This window comes from Nilaparvata lugens, chromosome 3, assembly GCF_014356525.2.
Source record: "Nilaparvata lugens isolate BPH chromosome 3, ASM1435652v1, whole genome shotgun sequence".
NCBI lineage: Eukaryota > Metazoa > Arthropoda > Insecta > Hemiptera > Delphacidae > Nilaparvata > Nilaparvata lugens.
Genome location: NC_052506.1, coordinates 29,487,513 through 29,504,623, shown reverse-complemented (window position 1 = coordinate 29,504,623; position 17,111 = coordinate 29,487,513). Strand labels below are relative to the sequence as shown.

The 17,111-nt window shown below is 33.7% G+C and overlaps 1 protein-coding gene and 1 long non-coding RNA gene across 2 annotated transcripts in view; one reads left to right on the top strand and one right to left on the bottom strand.

The window, feature by feature from the left end:
- Positions 1-17,111, bottom strand: part of LOC111055736 (protein amalgam) — a 418,452-nt gene that overhangs the window by 13,298 nt on the left and 388,043 nt on the right. The window contains exon 8 of the mRNA XM_039422760.1: positions 13,128-13,255. Within this exon, the coding sequence (XP_039278694.1) occupies positions 13,128-13,255 (128 nt within the window). The remainder of the gene's footprint in view (positions 1-13,127; positions 13,256-17,111) is intronic.
- Positions 3,758-6,783, top strand: LOC120350380. Its single transcript, XR_005570731.1, has 3 exons — positions 3,758-4,210; positions 4,872-5,053; positions 6,723-6,783. It is a non-coding gene; the product is annotated as an uncharacterized LOC120350380 (long non-coding RNA).

Sequence of the window (17,111 nt, the reverse complement as noted above, 5' to 3'; positions counted from 1 at the left end):
AGTGTGACACACCACTAACTGGATTTTTGGCTGAGAATCTTCTTGTCTTTGCTGGCAGGTAGCCTACTGAAAACTAAATTCTAAATACTGTAGCCTAATACTGCTTCTTCGTTTCGAGTTTCTAGTACATCGCATTACTGTTCCATAATTTGAAGTAGGCTATAGTACATGAACGATACATAGCCTATTTAGTATAGAGTTCACTGTCACTACGTAATCTGAGTTGTGAGTGAACTGTTCACTTATATCAACCGATAATACCTGAATTGGATGAGTCATACCTGTATTGCATAGATTTTTCTAATCTTCTATAAGTTTCTATAATATTCCATAGTTTCTCTTATAGAAACATAATAAATGTTGATAAATATGAACTTCTGAAGAATGAATTAACGTTTGAAATATTATAAATGCATAATATAGAAGTTTGATTGTAGGAAACGTGTCGCAAATATAATATAAAGGCAATAACATTTTACAGAACACACTACAGTTTTGTAACACTTTTTGTAGGTGAAAGAGGTTGTCACACTAGTTTTTGGAAGATTTGCAGCTGAAACTCTCATAACTCTCTTCCTATCCTAATTTATAGTATCTATCAAGATTATAGTAAGTTTACAGCAAAATAATGTAGGCCTACATGTAAGTTTTAGATCTTCATTCAATTATCTTCCGTATCATCATGTGAATCACGATAATAATTTGTCTGTGTTGATGTTTTAGAGTTATCTATAATATAGCCTAATTAAGGAAATAATATTGGCTAATAGACAGACGTAGGTGACAGGAAATTCACGAATGACTTATCATCACACCAGAACTACTGAGCTGATTGACTTGAAATATTTTGCATATTGATTCTTAATTTACCGAGGATGGTTATAGGCCTATTTTGAATTCTTGAATATTTCAGTGGGTCAAGTTTTTAATTAGACCGCCATTGCGGAACATGGGTTATCTACTAATTATAATTTTAGAGAATCTCACATCTACAGAGCACACCCAACATACCCCAAATGTTTTCATTACATACTTTATTGGACGACACACTATTGAATTTCATGTTGAAATAAACCTGTATAGATTTCCTCTTTTGTGCAAATAGAACTTGCTACTGATGTTGAAGTGTCATTTTCAGATACGATTCAGACTAAATACTTGAACGATTGTCATTACTTCTCGATAAGCCCAATATTTGATTTCATTTATTGATACGGTACTGTATTAATCAATTACACGTAAACTTCCAGCACATGCGGAGTAAATGCATCGTTAATTTTGTGTATCAACATATCACAAAAACTATCATAATAATATTGAGAGTATTGAGAGGAGAAAAAAGTATCTTATTTGTATCACATTTTCTAGAAGCTCATCACAGTTCATATAACTCAAACGCTTCAACAATATTTGTCTCTGAAAACAGTCCTGAAAATTTCTTGAAGTTAAAGTTATTATATCCACAAGATAGCTGCATGATTGGTAAACATCTAGGATCTTGGAAAGCTGTTGTTTTTTCAATCTTAATGTTTCTATGTATAAGAAATAATAAGTTTCATCACAACCCATAAAGTAGTTTTTCAGAAATTGTGATAAGTAGTAATTTCCAGAATTCAACAATCAAGTTATTAATTACATACTGACTCAATTAATCTACCCAGTAGATCTATATATTAATCAGAGAGCACTTAAATACCTTCAATTACATTGTAGTCGCTTGATTCAATTAACGGGAATCGAAATATTGAATGTCAAAGAATATTAACTTACTGTATTGTCTCTTATGATAAATTGGAGACTATTTGAAAGAAAAATAGAGGATATCTCTCAAGTCTTTGAAATGAAATTCACCTCGAAAGTGGAGATATTTCGTATTTATTTCCATTTACAATAATAACAGCATTTACTTTGCACCCAACCACAGCCCTACCACCAGTGACTGGTGGGTTTTTTTATACTCTTTGCATTTTGGTTCTGTTAACTACTAGAAGATCGATATCCAAAGGGTCTGATTGATACTATGATTCGAAAATTGGTTTTCATGGTTGAGTATTGAAATAGATTAGAGATATCAAATTGAATTCTATGAAAGAAACTCAGGAACCAATTCAAGTAAAGTTGTGAGAACAGCAAATGTTATGCCAACGATACTCCCCTGTACAGGAGTCAATTCAATCATTGCAATTACTACATTTTTGAGAATCATACAGTGATTCTATATTAATCTGTGGTTCTTCAAGGCTTGGAATGAGCTTGTAAAATATAACCATCACACAAGAGACACACGATTTTTTCATTACACAACATGAAGGAGAAAGAGAAAATAGCTCACGCCTCACTTACTTCATTCAGGTGCTTAGTTTTTAGCATAGGCTATACAAGCGAAATTATATTGTCAAGATCATTTCGTAGCCGGAGTTGAGAATCCTTTTAAATCAGGATGAATTGCAATTTAGTTTTTTCATTTCTTTTCTAATTTGAACCATATTACTTAATTTTGAGGTCTCGCAGCATTTTACAAGTCTTCTTTAGTTTTAGTAGGCCTATTTTACACTTTCTCTGATACCGTATCGTATCAATCTTATTCCAGTTGCGTATTAATGGGGAGGATATTATTTTATTACTTTTCCGACAGTTGCATAACTTGGCAAACAGATAATGTATTCAAGAGTTTCAAGTCTCGTTTAATCTGGTGGATTTATAAGGACGGCAAAAAATCGAACGTCCAAAAATCGATGTGTGTAACTGGCTTAACTATCACTGGCTTCAAGAAGCTCAAGAAAATAGTTTTCTTATTATTATTATCATCATATGAAATTACCGGATTGTAGGATTGTAGGATTGTAGGATTGTAGGATTGTAGGATTGTAGGATTGTAGGATTGTAGGATTGTCCGGATTGTAGGTATGGAGGCTTGATATTAGAATACCGGTACCGTACAGAAAGTTTTTCAATAGTAGAATCGTTTATTTCTCAGGAATACTCACTTCTACCAGAATCGGTGTTTATTCGATCAGATACATGATCACAACAATAACATTTCTTGCTGAATGATAATTTTATTTCGTGTCTTGAAGTTGGGTGCTACTAGTTTTCCAATTACACCATATCGAGCCAAAGTTGTGAGTTGGTTGGTTGGTAGTCCAACATGAGAGAGTTGAGGAAGACTCCCTGCCCAATTTTAACACCCGAGTCCACTCTTTGTCGCCAATTGCTCATCTGATCGATTTTTGCCTCCTGTTAGGTACCTCCTAGATACCTAGGAGGATTTGCCTCCTAGATACCTAACCAGTTAGGTTGTATGCGGTACATAACAGAGAATGAATATTGCTCTCAAAAATTGTTCGCCATAAAATATTATGGGTGAACTTCAGAGTATTAGCTTTTGCAGTGAGTAGAACTGAAAAAAATCAACTCAGATCAGCAACCTTTTCTATAGTTTTTTTTGTCTATATTTTTATTAACCTCGTCTACCACACCACTCAACCCCTCTTTCTCTATCTATCCAAATCGGAGGGATATTATTCCATATCATTTTTAGAGAAAGGACAATTATTTGTCGAAACACCGCGATTTATGAAGATACGGTACATCGCAATGTTATCGTTATTCAAATTGCATTCAATCTCTATTCTCATTAATTAACTCTTCATATCTTGTAAAATTCGTTTAATAATAAGCAATATTGTCATTTAACGTAAATTAGTGTATAAGCCAGCAGTATAATAATATATTGTAACATAACATACATAAATAAAGAACTCTAATCTAATCTAATCTCATCCATGATCCATCATTTCTACACTCTATGCTCTCTCTCTTCTCTATTCAACTGCATATGCTTTCTATTACTATGTTATATTTTCCAGTACGGTAGGCTATATAGTTTGAGTCTCTCCACTTACTACCTGCTCCACAGTTTCGAATAATAGTCCCTTCTTTTGTAATAGTGTAGGTCTGTCACCATTGTCCACTGGTCTACCCTCTCTTTCTCAACTCACTCCTTCTCAGTCGGAGTATTTCGCGCCCTTTTTGGTTGGGTTTGCCTTTTGGTTAGTTGTAGTGTTGTAGTCACTAAACTGTCACTAGTCAGTCGCAAGGGCCAGTTAGTTCAGTTCATCATGTATTGAATACAGATTACAGTTCATGTTTCCAGTGTTTTATCCGGGAATTTATTTGTTTTGAAGTCACTTGATCTTCTATTATCAATGTAAGTACACAATAATATTACTTTATTTATGGAAGTTTGAATCATAGACTGATAAAAGTATATCTACTATAGAGTAGCTTGGAGAAAATACACATTATTATTATATTTTATAGATCTAGCTTGCGTTCTGTCTTTTCTACCTATATTAGGTAGGTTCAGTTAATTCATTTTGGTTGACTAGTTGAATTCTACCTGACCTGATAGGCTGTAATGAGCTAGAGGACTGAACAAGCTTATATTTTTTACCGGTCATCATACGATAGCCCACAAATTTGGGTTATATATTTAGTCTCTTATTTCAATCGGTATAAGAGTATCAGAGCCTATGATTTTTGTCAAATCTTCAGCATTCCAAATTTTTTCAAATCACTAGCTATTATTTTTTTCGTATTCAATCTTGAATTTAAACCCCTACTTCAAAAATATTATTTTTTGCCGTAACTATAAATTCCACTAAATGAAACAGAACTAAGCACTTAGAACAAAAATGATTTACATACATAATCTGCTTTCTAAGTTATTTGATAGAGTTTTTTGGAAATTGTAAAAAACAAAGGTTACATTATGAATTCATCAGATAGATATACTTGATCCCTTTGAGAATACTTTAATTTTGATTTTATCATCCAACTAAAATATATTGTTTTTTCATTGTTCAAAGGAGACGTATGTCGCGTCATGCGCCGATACAGCTTTGGAGGGGCGCACAATCACGAGTATCATGGGGAAGCTGGTGACCCTTCGTTGCCATATACTTTTCGTGGAAAAGAGTTCAACGCAAGGACGACCATGAGATAGAGAAAAAACCATTCAAGGGCCTTCTCATAACTAAAGTTATGATTGGTAAGATTTCAGCAAATTTATCTTTTTGAAGTTTACTGTGTAGCTTGCTTCATATTTTTCAACAACGCTAATTTGGCAATATTAATATCAGCCAGACAAAATCCCACTTGAATAGAAAATACTACTTCACTGACTCAAAAACTTTATTTCGCCATTAAACATGACATCCACAAACACCGTGGTTGAGTGGTAGAGTGGACACTACTGTCCAAACTTCGCCACGACATTAAAATGAAGGAGTCATTCTATTCTATTTAATAAAAAAATGAGTCATTCCATCCAGGATCTGCAATATTGAATATCTAAGTTGATTTTTTCAATTTGGGAGGTGGTCATTATGATGCTGATCGTTACTCAGTATTGGAAATATTAATTGATTTGTAGTAAGCTACAAATCTGGGATTAACACTCCACATAGCCCCATCCAGATAAATTAGCAAAAATAATATATTTTCAAAATTTACGCCAAAACCCAACACTCTGGTCCACAACTTACAACTCGACATGTGTATACATATATACATATGTATACATATGTATCGTTTGAAAAATATCAAGTAGCACATGAAATTAGTTTTATATATTCAAATGTATAAACTTGTAAGTTCATCATAAATAGAGTATTTTCTTCAAGTCTTTGGTCTACTATGATAATTTTTATAAACTTAAAAACTAGCATTACACATTGATATATCCTTAACAATCACAATAAATTGTAAACGCACTTGTGCTGGGCCACTATGTAGTGATGCTCAAGTCCTATTACTCTGAGCCATAAAAAACATGAATTGTTTGACATAATATAATAAAACTGCCCAATAAATCCATTGAATCAGCGGCCCAAAGAGCCTTGTCCTAATGTTTTTTTTTCATTCTATGACTATTATATAGTCTACTACACTGTATTATATACCATACCTTAACTCTCTACGACTCTACCTATACTACTCTACATAGTATAGATATTCTGTTATTAGGTAGTAGAATAGTAAAGCTGTACTATAATTGTTCTTTGATAATATTTGAATTGGCTCAAAATTATGTTCCATGATGATGAAGTCGAACCATTTTTTCTAAATGAGCTCTATCTTTCCAAATATAAGTAGAATTCTAAATGCTAAGTGTCGAATAAAGTTACTAAACATAACAGGAGGGGGCATATGCTTCATTGCACAAGGGTCGAAAATGTGCTAAATCTACCTGCCAAAGGGTATTGCAGTTGTATTGTTCTCGCTTGACCGTCCCATGTCCCCAATGAGATGAGTTTCACCCATTGATTTGATATTCTATTTTTTTGTTTTATTGATTTGAAACACAGAGTCGTCGTTAAAATATTCTAGTAGAATTCATCTAGAAGTGAAAAATTACATTTTTAGGAGAGCAACTGGAAGAATTGAATACCACGAGCTCTTATGACAATAACTTTGTATTCTAACAGATAAGTGAAGTAAACATGTTCTTTCCAAATTTAGATGACATTCTTCATAATAATTATTGATTGATTGATTGATTGATAATGTACATAACTGAGGTTCCAATTTTGTTTTCCTTTGAACTTGATCTGCTGTGGACCTACAAGTCAAATGCTTCCGTTTTGACTTATTTTTGTACCTGAAGTTATACAATAAAGATGACATTGAAATCAAGTTGATTCAATTTTTGTTCACAGACATGGAGAAAAGGAGAAGAAACAGTCGTCTGCTGAAGTCAATGAAGTCGAGACAGTTGAAAATTTTAATTTGGAGCTCCATAAGCAAAATAAAATACAATTAAAAAAATACAATTATAAAATACAATTCGTTGCATTACTATGTTAATTATGATTGTTTAAGTAAAGGATTTATTCATCAATTTTGAAGTTATGTAATTTTTTCAAATCCAGCTGAATATACTATTTATTCTATAAAGGAGATTATATGTCAATGATTTTGAATCATTCTGAAGAACTTATTCAATCATTTCTAAAGTGATTTAAAGTAGTTTATTAATCATAATTTTGCTCACTTAAAGCATTGTAAATCATTGTAGAGTGATTTGAGAGTAATTTAAAAGTGTTTTTAATCTACTTTGAAATGCTTTGAAGTGATTTAAAAAGTACATAAATCGATGATTCTAAATGATTTTTAAGAACTTATTTAATCATTTGAAAGTGATTTTCAAGTAGTTTATAAATCACAATTTTGCCCACTTAAAGCATTGTAAATCATTTTACAATCATTTAAAAGTAATTTAAAAGTGATTTGAATCTAGTTTGAAATGCTTTGAAGTGATTTAAAAAGTACATAAATCGATGATTCTAAATGATTTTTAAGAACTTATTTAATCATTTGAAAGTGATTTTCAAGTAATTTATAAATCACAATTATGCCCACTTAAAGCATTGTAAATCATTGTACAATCATTTAAAAGTGATTTGAATCTACTTTGAAATGCTTTAAAGTGATTTAAAAAGTACATGGATCGATGATTCCAAATGATTCTAAAGAACTTATTCAATCATTTGAAAGTAATTTATAAATCACAATTTTGCCCACTTAAAGCATTGTAAATCATTGTACAATCATTTAAAAGTAATTTAAAAGTGATTTAAATCTACTTTGAAATGCTTTGAAGTGATTTGAAAAGTACATAAATCGATGATTCTAAATGATTCTGAAGAACTTATTCAATCATTTGAAAGTGATTTCAAATGATTTTCAAGTAGTTTATAAATCACAATTTTGCCCACTTAAAGCATTGTAAATCATTGTACAATAATTTAAAAGTGCTTTAAAGTGATTTAAAATTACATTTCAAAGTACTTTAAACTGATTATTTTGCTGCTTGGGATAGTAGGTTTATGATATAAAAATTATTAGATTGCACTAGGTCTCATCCCTTAGAAAACTCGCTGAACGACAATAAAAGGATAATTCATCCTTGGGAAAACAGCTGAGACTTTCGTCGTCTGTGGATCATAAAAAGTGAGTGAGACGCACTCGGTCTGTGGAAAATCAAAATATCTCATCCCCGAAATTCATAAGCTGACGTATAGTCAGCTGTTAAATATAAACACGATCATTTTAAAGAATTGTGTTCTGTTTATCAATAAATAAAAATAACGAGCGAAGCTCGGTGCCCCGATATTAAGATCCTATCACTCTATAAAAGCATTATACTATAGACCTTTTCAAATTATGGTTATCAACAAAGTTGTGGATAGCTCTGGTCATACATCGCAAGCACTCTCTGGATATATTTGAGGGGTAACTTGATGGTCTAATATGTTATCAAGCTTTGAAAGACAAGATTATAATATAATTCACTGCATTCATTGTTGGAATTATCATACTAGACCTTCTCCACGATATCAGTAATTCTTGTTCCGAAAATCTATGCTCATGCAATAGCAATGTATAAAAGGTATTGAACCCAATACCCTGGAAGCATGCCTCTAATTTCCAGGTCAAAAGTGACTAAGATATTTTCATTCGTTTTATATATGAATTTTCTATTGTTTTCTTCTTTTTTTTCGAATTTTGTGATCATAAATGTGTTGTGTATACTGCCATACGCTAAATAAATAAAGCAATGTATAGCTCAGATCACCGACAAAATAAGAAAAGTGTTTATTTTATAGTTAAAAATAATCATTGAGTTATATTGGATAACTGAAGTTAGGAAATATACCAACTTACATCCCAATGAGGGATATTTTTTGGAATAGGATGTGATGTGAGTTTTTCGAACTCATATTTTATGAGAACAACGACAGATCTTCCCAAAATTTCGCTCAGCATTGAATGTTAGATGTTTTAAAACAATCCTAACTTACATCAATGAGAATGATGTTTTGATGATGTTTTCTTTCAATGCATTCACAGTTGCAAAAAATGAGTGTCCTTTGTCAATTAGCACGCTGAGGCAAACTCCTTTACGTAGCATGCCCTATACATCTGCTAAATCTACCTATATAATATATCCCATTATCTTGAAATGTATGTATTCAGGGCTAATTCTTGTTATTCATAAAATGACATCATAGAACTCTTTTTTGAAAAATTTCTAATATGAAATAACAGATTGAGAACACAAATTAAACAAATAGTTTCAACGTTTCACATCATCTTCAGGTTTTCAAAATAAATTTCAAATAGAACCTGATAAATAAATGAATGGATAAATTCTATTTGGAATTTATTTTCAAAACCAAAAGATGATGCGAAACGTCGAACGTAGTTGTTCTAAGTCATGTTTTCAATCTGTTATTTTATATTATTTTTTTTTCAAAAAAAGGGTACGATGATGTTATTACATAAATATTTCATCATAAATGCATCTACCCATATCACTTCATATACCCCTACATAATCTCCTCACATCTACCCTATACATCTACCCATACATCTACATCGACCCTATTCATCTCCTACAATCAGATCTTCTATTATAGATGAAGATTGGATTGGAAAATACAACACTGTCTTCTTTGGGACGACTTAGACATCGTAAGTTTCTCACAATGCATCGAGTGAATATTGTTACTTCTCTTATCCATGAGGGAAATTATTAGGTATTTGGACTTTTTAACTTTATAAGAGGTAAGCATAGAATTGGGAGTGGTTCCTTAAATTTTACGTAGGTACAACTAACTCCAATTTATCAGTCAATGCTACCATTCTACGATGCTAGGGAGTATAATTGACAATCCAACTTTTATAACTCGTATTTCATAGTCCATATCCACAGAGAGAAACGTTTCATCTATAATAATGTATCGTGAGATCAGAATTTTGTTTATCGTACAACATACAATACTCATCTAGGGGATTGTGCATCAAAGTCAATCAGAAATTTCATTTAGCTTCAATCGTTGGCTGCACTTGCCGTAAATTTTAATCTCTTGGAAAGCTTTTTATTCGCTTCAATCTGGTCTTGTTCATGGCATGTGATTTTTTTCCATTCCGACAACAGACTGTTAATTTTTTCCCAACATGCAACAAAGTTTGATGATGAGCGTTTCATTAGTTTTTTGTGAGTCGATACTGAATTTCCACTCCACTCAGCTCAAGTCATCCACAGGTTTCTGTCATCAAACTTTCCACAAGATTGAGAATGTCAATCAATTTTTGTCACTTCATTGATAAAATTTCAATTTTATCAATTGCAATGTTCCTAGCCAAAAATGGTTAATTAATGACTGTTCATCTTAGATTCTAGTCCCAATCCTATCGTCCAAGAGAAGGCTTTACTCAAAATTTCTTTTAGTTTTAAATTAGACTGTACATCAGTCTGTTAGGTTTAGAGAAATCTTTAGCGAATAGTTCTCACTGGAATAAATGTGGCTTCAGTTGATATACTAATTATGAAATGATGAGTATTTTCACTCAAAATAAAAGAAGTATCATCATCACTAAATTTGATTGAAATCACAGGATTTGAAGATTGCAATTTCAACTCTAACAGTTCAAACATCCCCTGATCATGAAGCAGGGTTGGAATAATAATGGAATCAGGTTTGTCCTCCTTAATCTCTGTTCTAACTCTTGACATGATCTTAATCTCATTTCTCCTCAACCTTGATTATGAGCTATTTTCTTTATTATGGGGCTGAATTGACTGAGTGGGCTGAATGCTCAATAATTTTGCATTTTCTGCTATCGCTTAGAGTTCTGCTTGAGCTTCTCTATTTCTTTTCCTAAATCCAATTGAAAGTCCCATACGACATTATGATTGATTGGTTCCGAGTAATACTCGATTACTCCAAAACTATTACAATTCTAATTTGTTGAGAACTGTAGTTTACCAATATTGTAATGATTATGGAGTTACAGCTAAAACAGCTTTTCTTTCGGGAAGATTTCAAATTACGATAGGAGTACCTATATTGCATAGGTATACCTTCATCGCATTTTTGAACCAGACATTTAAAGCGAGTGAAGAATAATTTGGTCCTTCGCAATGAGGTTTCGTTCTGCATATCTTGATCACCTTTCATGTTAGTAGAGATTGAAATCACAACATGAGCGATGACTCAAACTTTGTTTTCCAGGGTCGCGGCTTTCAATATTTCATTTTTGTAATACCATATATTTTGGGTTCAGCGGAGTGTAAAAAATATTATGGAAAAATATTTTTTCCCACTATATCATGAATTTAATCAGATCATCAATATTTTTTCCATTGAGGTGAACTCTATGAACAAGTCGACATGCATCCGGCCATGCTAGACGCCATACACAGTCTCAGGCCGCTCAAGGGTGAGTCTGTTGCAGTACCACCCCCACCTGGTATAATCTTCATTTTCGTCAAAAGGCTGGATGCCCATCTAATGTTAGATCTGAGAAGAAAATTTGGAAAGCTTTGTAGACATCAAATTGAGGACTTGTCGCCTGGACGGAGAGTATAGCACGGCGGTTAAAGTGCGAGAGTAAAATTGTCTCGATTGGTCGACCATCTTGGCATGATTGGAATTCGTAAAATTGATAAGGGGATCTCCTTTATTGAACGTGTTGATGATATTAAACTAAATAACGATAGGCCCAACTTTATTGAACGGGATAGTAGGCTACGAAAATATCGAAAACAATATTGATGTAGCTGTTGAATAGTAGACTTGAGATGCGCGGGAACAATTCAACAGCCTGTAGAACGAGCGTTAGCGAGTTCTCACTTTTGACTTACTGAAGGCATAGCCACTTCTAATTCAGGTGGTCATATTAGAGGTGGCTATGACTGGAGTTCAAAGTCGTTGTCCGTCTAGCTTTTTTGAGGGGGCTAAATCTTGAAAGGGTTGAATATGAATGTTTCCAATCTCAAACTCCAAAAAATCTGGTGTGGCGCACTCACACAACTTTCCTTGCCGTTATGAAAATTGATCACCTGACGCTAGTGTTCCCGCGCATCTCAAGTCTACTATTCAAAGATTTGAGCCAGCTAGTGACAGGGAAATAACGCTGGAGACACACATGAGTTCTGCTATTTCTTCATAGTGAATGATTTAATAGAATCAACAATAATTTGCAATTGAATAATTACATTTTCTCGAATTTAAATCTTATTTTCAATTTAGGTGAAAATGTTACTGAACATTAATTGTAGTTATTTTCATGCTCAATCTACTCCACTTGATTTTTTTTTTTTTTGTTTAAATTGTATCTGAAGCCTGATAATTGGGAATCTAAAATCGAACTTTGCATTGATAGGGAGGAGCTCCCCAAATTTCCACAGATATGGGACTTGTGGCAGTTGATAGAACTTATTGATGACTATTTTGGGTATGAATTTGATCAAAATCGTTGGAGCCATTTCAGAGAAAATCGCGAAAAACCCTGTTTTTGACAACGTTTTCGCCATTTTAGCCGCCATCTTGAATCGCATTCGATCGAAATTGTTCGTGTCGGATCCTTATAGTGTAAGGACCTTAAGTTCCGAATTTCAAGTCATTCCGTTAATTGGCAGATGAGATATCGTGTACACAGACGCACTCATACACACACACATACAGACCAATACCCAAAAATCATGTTTTTGGACTCAGGGGACCTTGAAACGTATAGAAAACATTAAATTAGGGTACCTTAAATTTTTTGGGAGGCAATACTTCCCTTACCTATGGGCAAGGGCAAGGAAAGTAATGAAACGTATAGAAAACATGAAATTAGGGTATCTTAAATTTTTTTGGAAAGCAATACTTTCCTTACGTATGGTAATAGGGCAAGGAAAGTAAAAATATACAGATTGAAATACGACATTTTTCATAATATCTTAACCAAGTCTCCATATATGTGGGAACGCTGAAAAAATATGACGATTTTTGGAAGCCTAATAATAGGTGTTCCATAATACCGGTGTACCGGTGATTTCAATATCTGACTGGTGACTTTATGGTATGAAGTCATTTGTAACTTCACGGCAGAAATTACACCTTTGCTCAGATCCTAGAGCTTGATTGTGAGGAATAAAGATTTTTATCAGTTGAACCACCAGAGTTCACTTTCCCTTTCCGAACCAAAACTAATATTATAAACAATTATTGATATTTTACACATGTGATACAGAAAGCTTTTGAAAGTGATCACATTGAAAGACTCACCATGAGTTTTCTGTAGAGGAGACGTACTTCTTCAAGTGGCGGATAACTCTCCACCAACCACGTTAAGTTGTAGCTATTCTTCGATGTGCTGTACGGAGGACTCCTAAACTGAGCAGGACTGGGTCGACCTGGAAATAAACAAAGAAACAAAATTCTGTCAGACCCTCCAAGATTGATTCAAAGAAATTGGAATCAAACCTAAACATCAAATAGAAATTATAAATCATGAATATCCTATAATATTAATCGAGCAATTTCTGTATTTATATGGTTATGTGGTTATTTATGTCCAATGAATCTCTTGAACGGCTCTAACGATTTTGATGAAATTTGCAATATAGTAGGTTTATGATATAAAAATTCAATTGCACTAGATCTCATCTCTAGGAAAACTCGCTGAACGACATTGAAAGGATGATTCATCCTTTGAAAAACAGCTGGAACTTTCATCGTCTATGGATAATGGAAGTGAGTGAGCGAGTGCATCTGTGAAAAATCAAAATATCTCATCCTTGAAATTCATAAGGTGACGTATTCCAGCTGTAAAATATAAACACGATCTAAAAGATGAAGAAACCTTAAGGGTTCGAGAAAATTTAAATTGTTCATAATTAATAAAAAATAATAGTCATATTTAAAATCTATATATATAAAAGCGAAATGGCACTCACTCACTGACTGACTGACTGACTCACTCACTCGCAGAACTAAAAATCTACCGGACCTTAAACGTTCAAATTTGGTAGGTATGTTCAGTTGGCACTTTAGAGGCGCACTAAGAAATCTTTTGGCAATATTTTAACTCTAAGGGTGGTTTTTAAGGGCTTAAAGTTCGTAAAGAAAAAAGGGCGTAAAGAAAAAAGGCCATATCATATGTTAATATAGAACTATAATCTAGAGAGAGTACCTCTACGAAACAGTTGTTAACTGGTAACTAAATTAATAATTTTGTCAGGTTGGCATTAAGTTGAGTTGAATTTTTTAGGTTGGCACCAAGCTGAAGATTGAATTGCATTTATCGCGGAAAAATTGATTGGGCACTGCTACTTCAATCAGAGCTATTCCTGGGAATATCATATACTAGCCGTCATGCTCGCTTCGCTCGCCATATCCGTTTAGCCGGACGTTTAGTCTGGACCCCCGACTGGATCGTCCTAACGTATGATAAAAATGCAGGCGAGCGAAGCTCATTAACCCACTTTTTGGACTTTTCATAGTGTATCCTATTATATTAAGCGAGCAGTTTCTGTATATCTGTTTATATTTTTATATCTGGTTATTTGGTTATCTGGTTATTTATGTTCAACAGATCACGAAAACGGATCTAACGATTTTCACGAAATTTGGTACATAGTAGGTTTTTTGATATAAAAATTCGATTGCACTTGGTCTCATCCTTGAGAAAACTAGCGGCTAAAGTGTACGCCCAGTTCCAAAATACCTGTCATCAAATTTTTGGTTGGGATCGATTTAGTCACAAAATCACAAGACATAAACGGCGGTCACTCATCATAATTTTTTTTTAAATAATTTAACGCCTCTAATATATTAGGTTAGGAAAGCTAAGGTTAGGAAAAGCTTAGGTTAGGAAAAGTTTTAGGTTGGGAAAAGCTTTAGGTTAGAAAAGTTTTGGTTAGGAAAGCTTAGGTTAGGAAAAGCTTTAGGTTAGGAAAACTTAATTTCATCATAATTTGATGATTTCGATAATCAAAATGGTTGCTACTTAAAGGTTAAATGCATGTAAAATTGTGCTACTTTGAACTTGGTTTATTTTAAAAACAATAGTGACCGCCGTTTAATTTTTGTGCTGAAAATGAAATACTAAATCGATCCTAACCAAAAATTTGATAACAGGTATTTTGGCACTAGACGAACACTTACACCAAACTCGCTGAACGACATTGAAAGGATAATTTATCCTTGGCTGAAACTGCAAAGACTTTCGTGGATAGTAAAAAGTGAGCGAGTGATTCTGTGGAAAATTTAAATATCGCATCCCCGAAATTCATAAGCTGACGTATAGTCAGCTTTAAAATATAAACACAATCATTTTAGAGAATTGTGTTCTGTTTATCAATAAATAAAAACAATGAGCGAAGCTCGGTGCCCCAATATTTAATCAGAATTCGGGGAAGAACAGTTTTGGGCTGTGCCACAGCCTACTATAGATAGTGTAAGCCATGGCTGTGCCTGTTAGTTCTTAGTTCTTCCCCAATCATTTTCAAGAATTGTGTTCTGTTTATCAATGAATAAAAATAACGAGCGAAGCTCAGTGTCCCGATTTTAATTTTATTGAACAGGGTTAATGAAAAGTTTAGAAACCGCTGAATATTTTTTTAACAAGGAAAAATTGATGTTAGGTCTGATTGGGGATCCTATTTGTATGAAAAAACTACTTCATTTTTCAAATGGGGAGGTGGTCCAGTGATACATGATTTCGATACAGAATGGCCAGAACTGCACATCAATAACTCAAACCGTTTCAAAGTTATTCACATTCAAAAATACTACTAAATAGTACAAAAATTAGATAAATTAGTAAATAGAAAATCCAAAAAATTCCAATTATTGAATTTATTTTTTCAAAATGTTGGTTAACACTCAAAGTAATATCTACCAACTTTGTAAACAAAAGATTGATTTGATTGATCAGATTTTTAATTTAATGATTATTATTCAATTTTTGTATGATAGATATATTTCAATGTGAATAACTTTTAAACCTTATGACATCAATGTGCGGTTTTCATTATTGATTTTCTCTTGAAATTATGTTTTGAAATAATGTATCATGTAATTTAAAAGAAATGAAGTTGTATTTGAAATGACGGTTCCAAGATGACGGACCAAAAGTTTAAAGCGAAGTAAGAGTTGTTTTTCTTCAATCAGACCTATAGTCAAATTTCCCTTTCAAAAGAAATATCAGTTGTTTCCGAACTTTTCACCAACCCTGTGTGGGGTAATATGGACGCAAGCAAATATTATTAGATTAAATTCTTGTAGATTTAGTAAAATAATAGTAGCCTACATCTAGAAATAGATCATTTCGACTTCAAAGACATATAATAATTATTGACTTATTTTGAATGTTGAACAGAAAATCACGAGCCAATCAAGAGAGGAGTGGTCGATTTCTTCATTGAGAGTTGAAAGTGTTTATACAAAACAGACACATTTTTTGTCTTCTGCAGTAATTACTTGTGTGGAAAGGGGGTTGAACAACTAGATTAGCAAACTACTGAGCATTCAGTCACAGTTCATTTGGATGGTTGGTTTGTTTGGGCTGAGCCGCAGGCGAAGGGCCAGGCTCGAGCACGAGGATAACATGTGAAGAGGATGGACAAGTGGGAGGATCGTTAGGAGGCAGATCTGCAAGAGAGGAGGCGACAGCCTAAGCCGGTGGAGAGCTTCATTCACGCGCCGCTGATCACTAGAAAGACCCCAAGGCTTATCAAGACCAGAGCTTCGATCGACACGACACCGGTTGGGTTGCGAGGCCGCTCTGTGCGGGCTGACGAGTGAAGAAAGAGAGCGGCGAGTGAGAAGTCGAAGGGACAGGGTCCACTAGTCCTAATCTGAGCTGGTGTCTTGGGCATGGGGCATGACCCGAATTTTCAGTGACCCGCGCATCCGAAAAAGCAACCGGGATGTGCCACTGCATCACCCACATTCACTAGCAAATGGAGATTGAGAGAGAGAGATAAGACTTCGCCTGTTCCAGCGAGCTCTCTTCAAACAAAGAAACTCCCTTTTTGTCAATCTCACGTTATTAGTTGCGGCCCCTGTAACACGGAAGCTCCATTTGTGATTCTGACCAAGTTGGTAGCTCATGAGAAAATCAGTTTTCTTCGGAGTGTTAAGGCAGCCTTGTATCAAATTCATACAAGATCAGTGATACAATATATTAAAATATTGTTCTGTAATAGATAGATATTCGAAATATTATCCAGGTGTAAAATTTTATTTCTTGTAGACATAAAATTT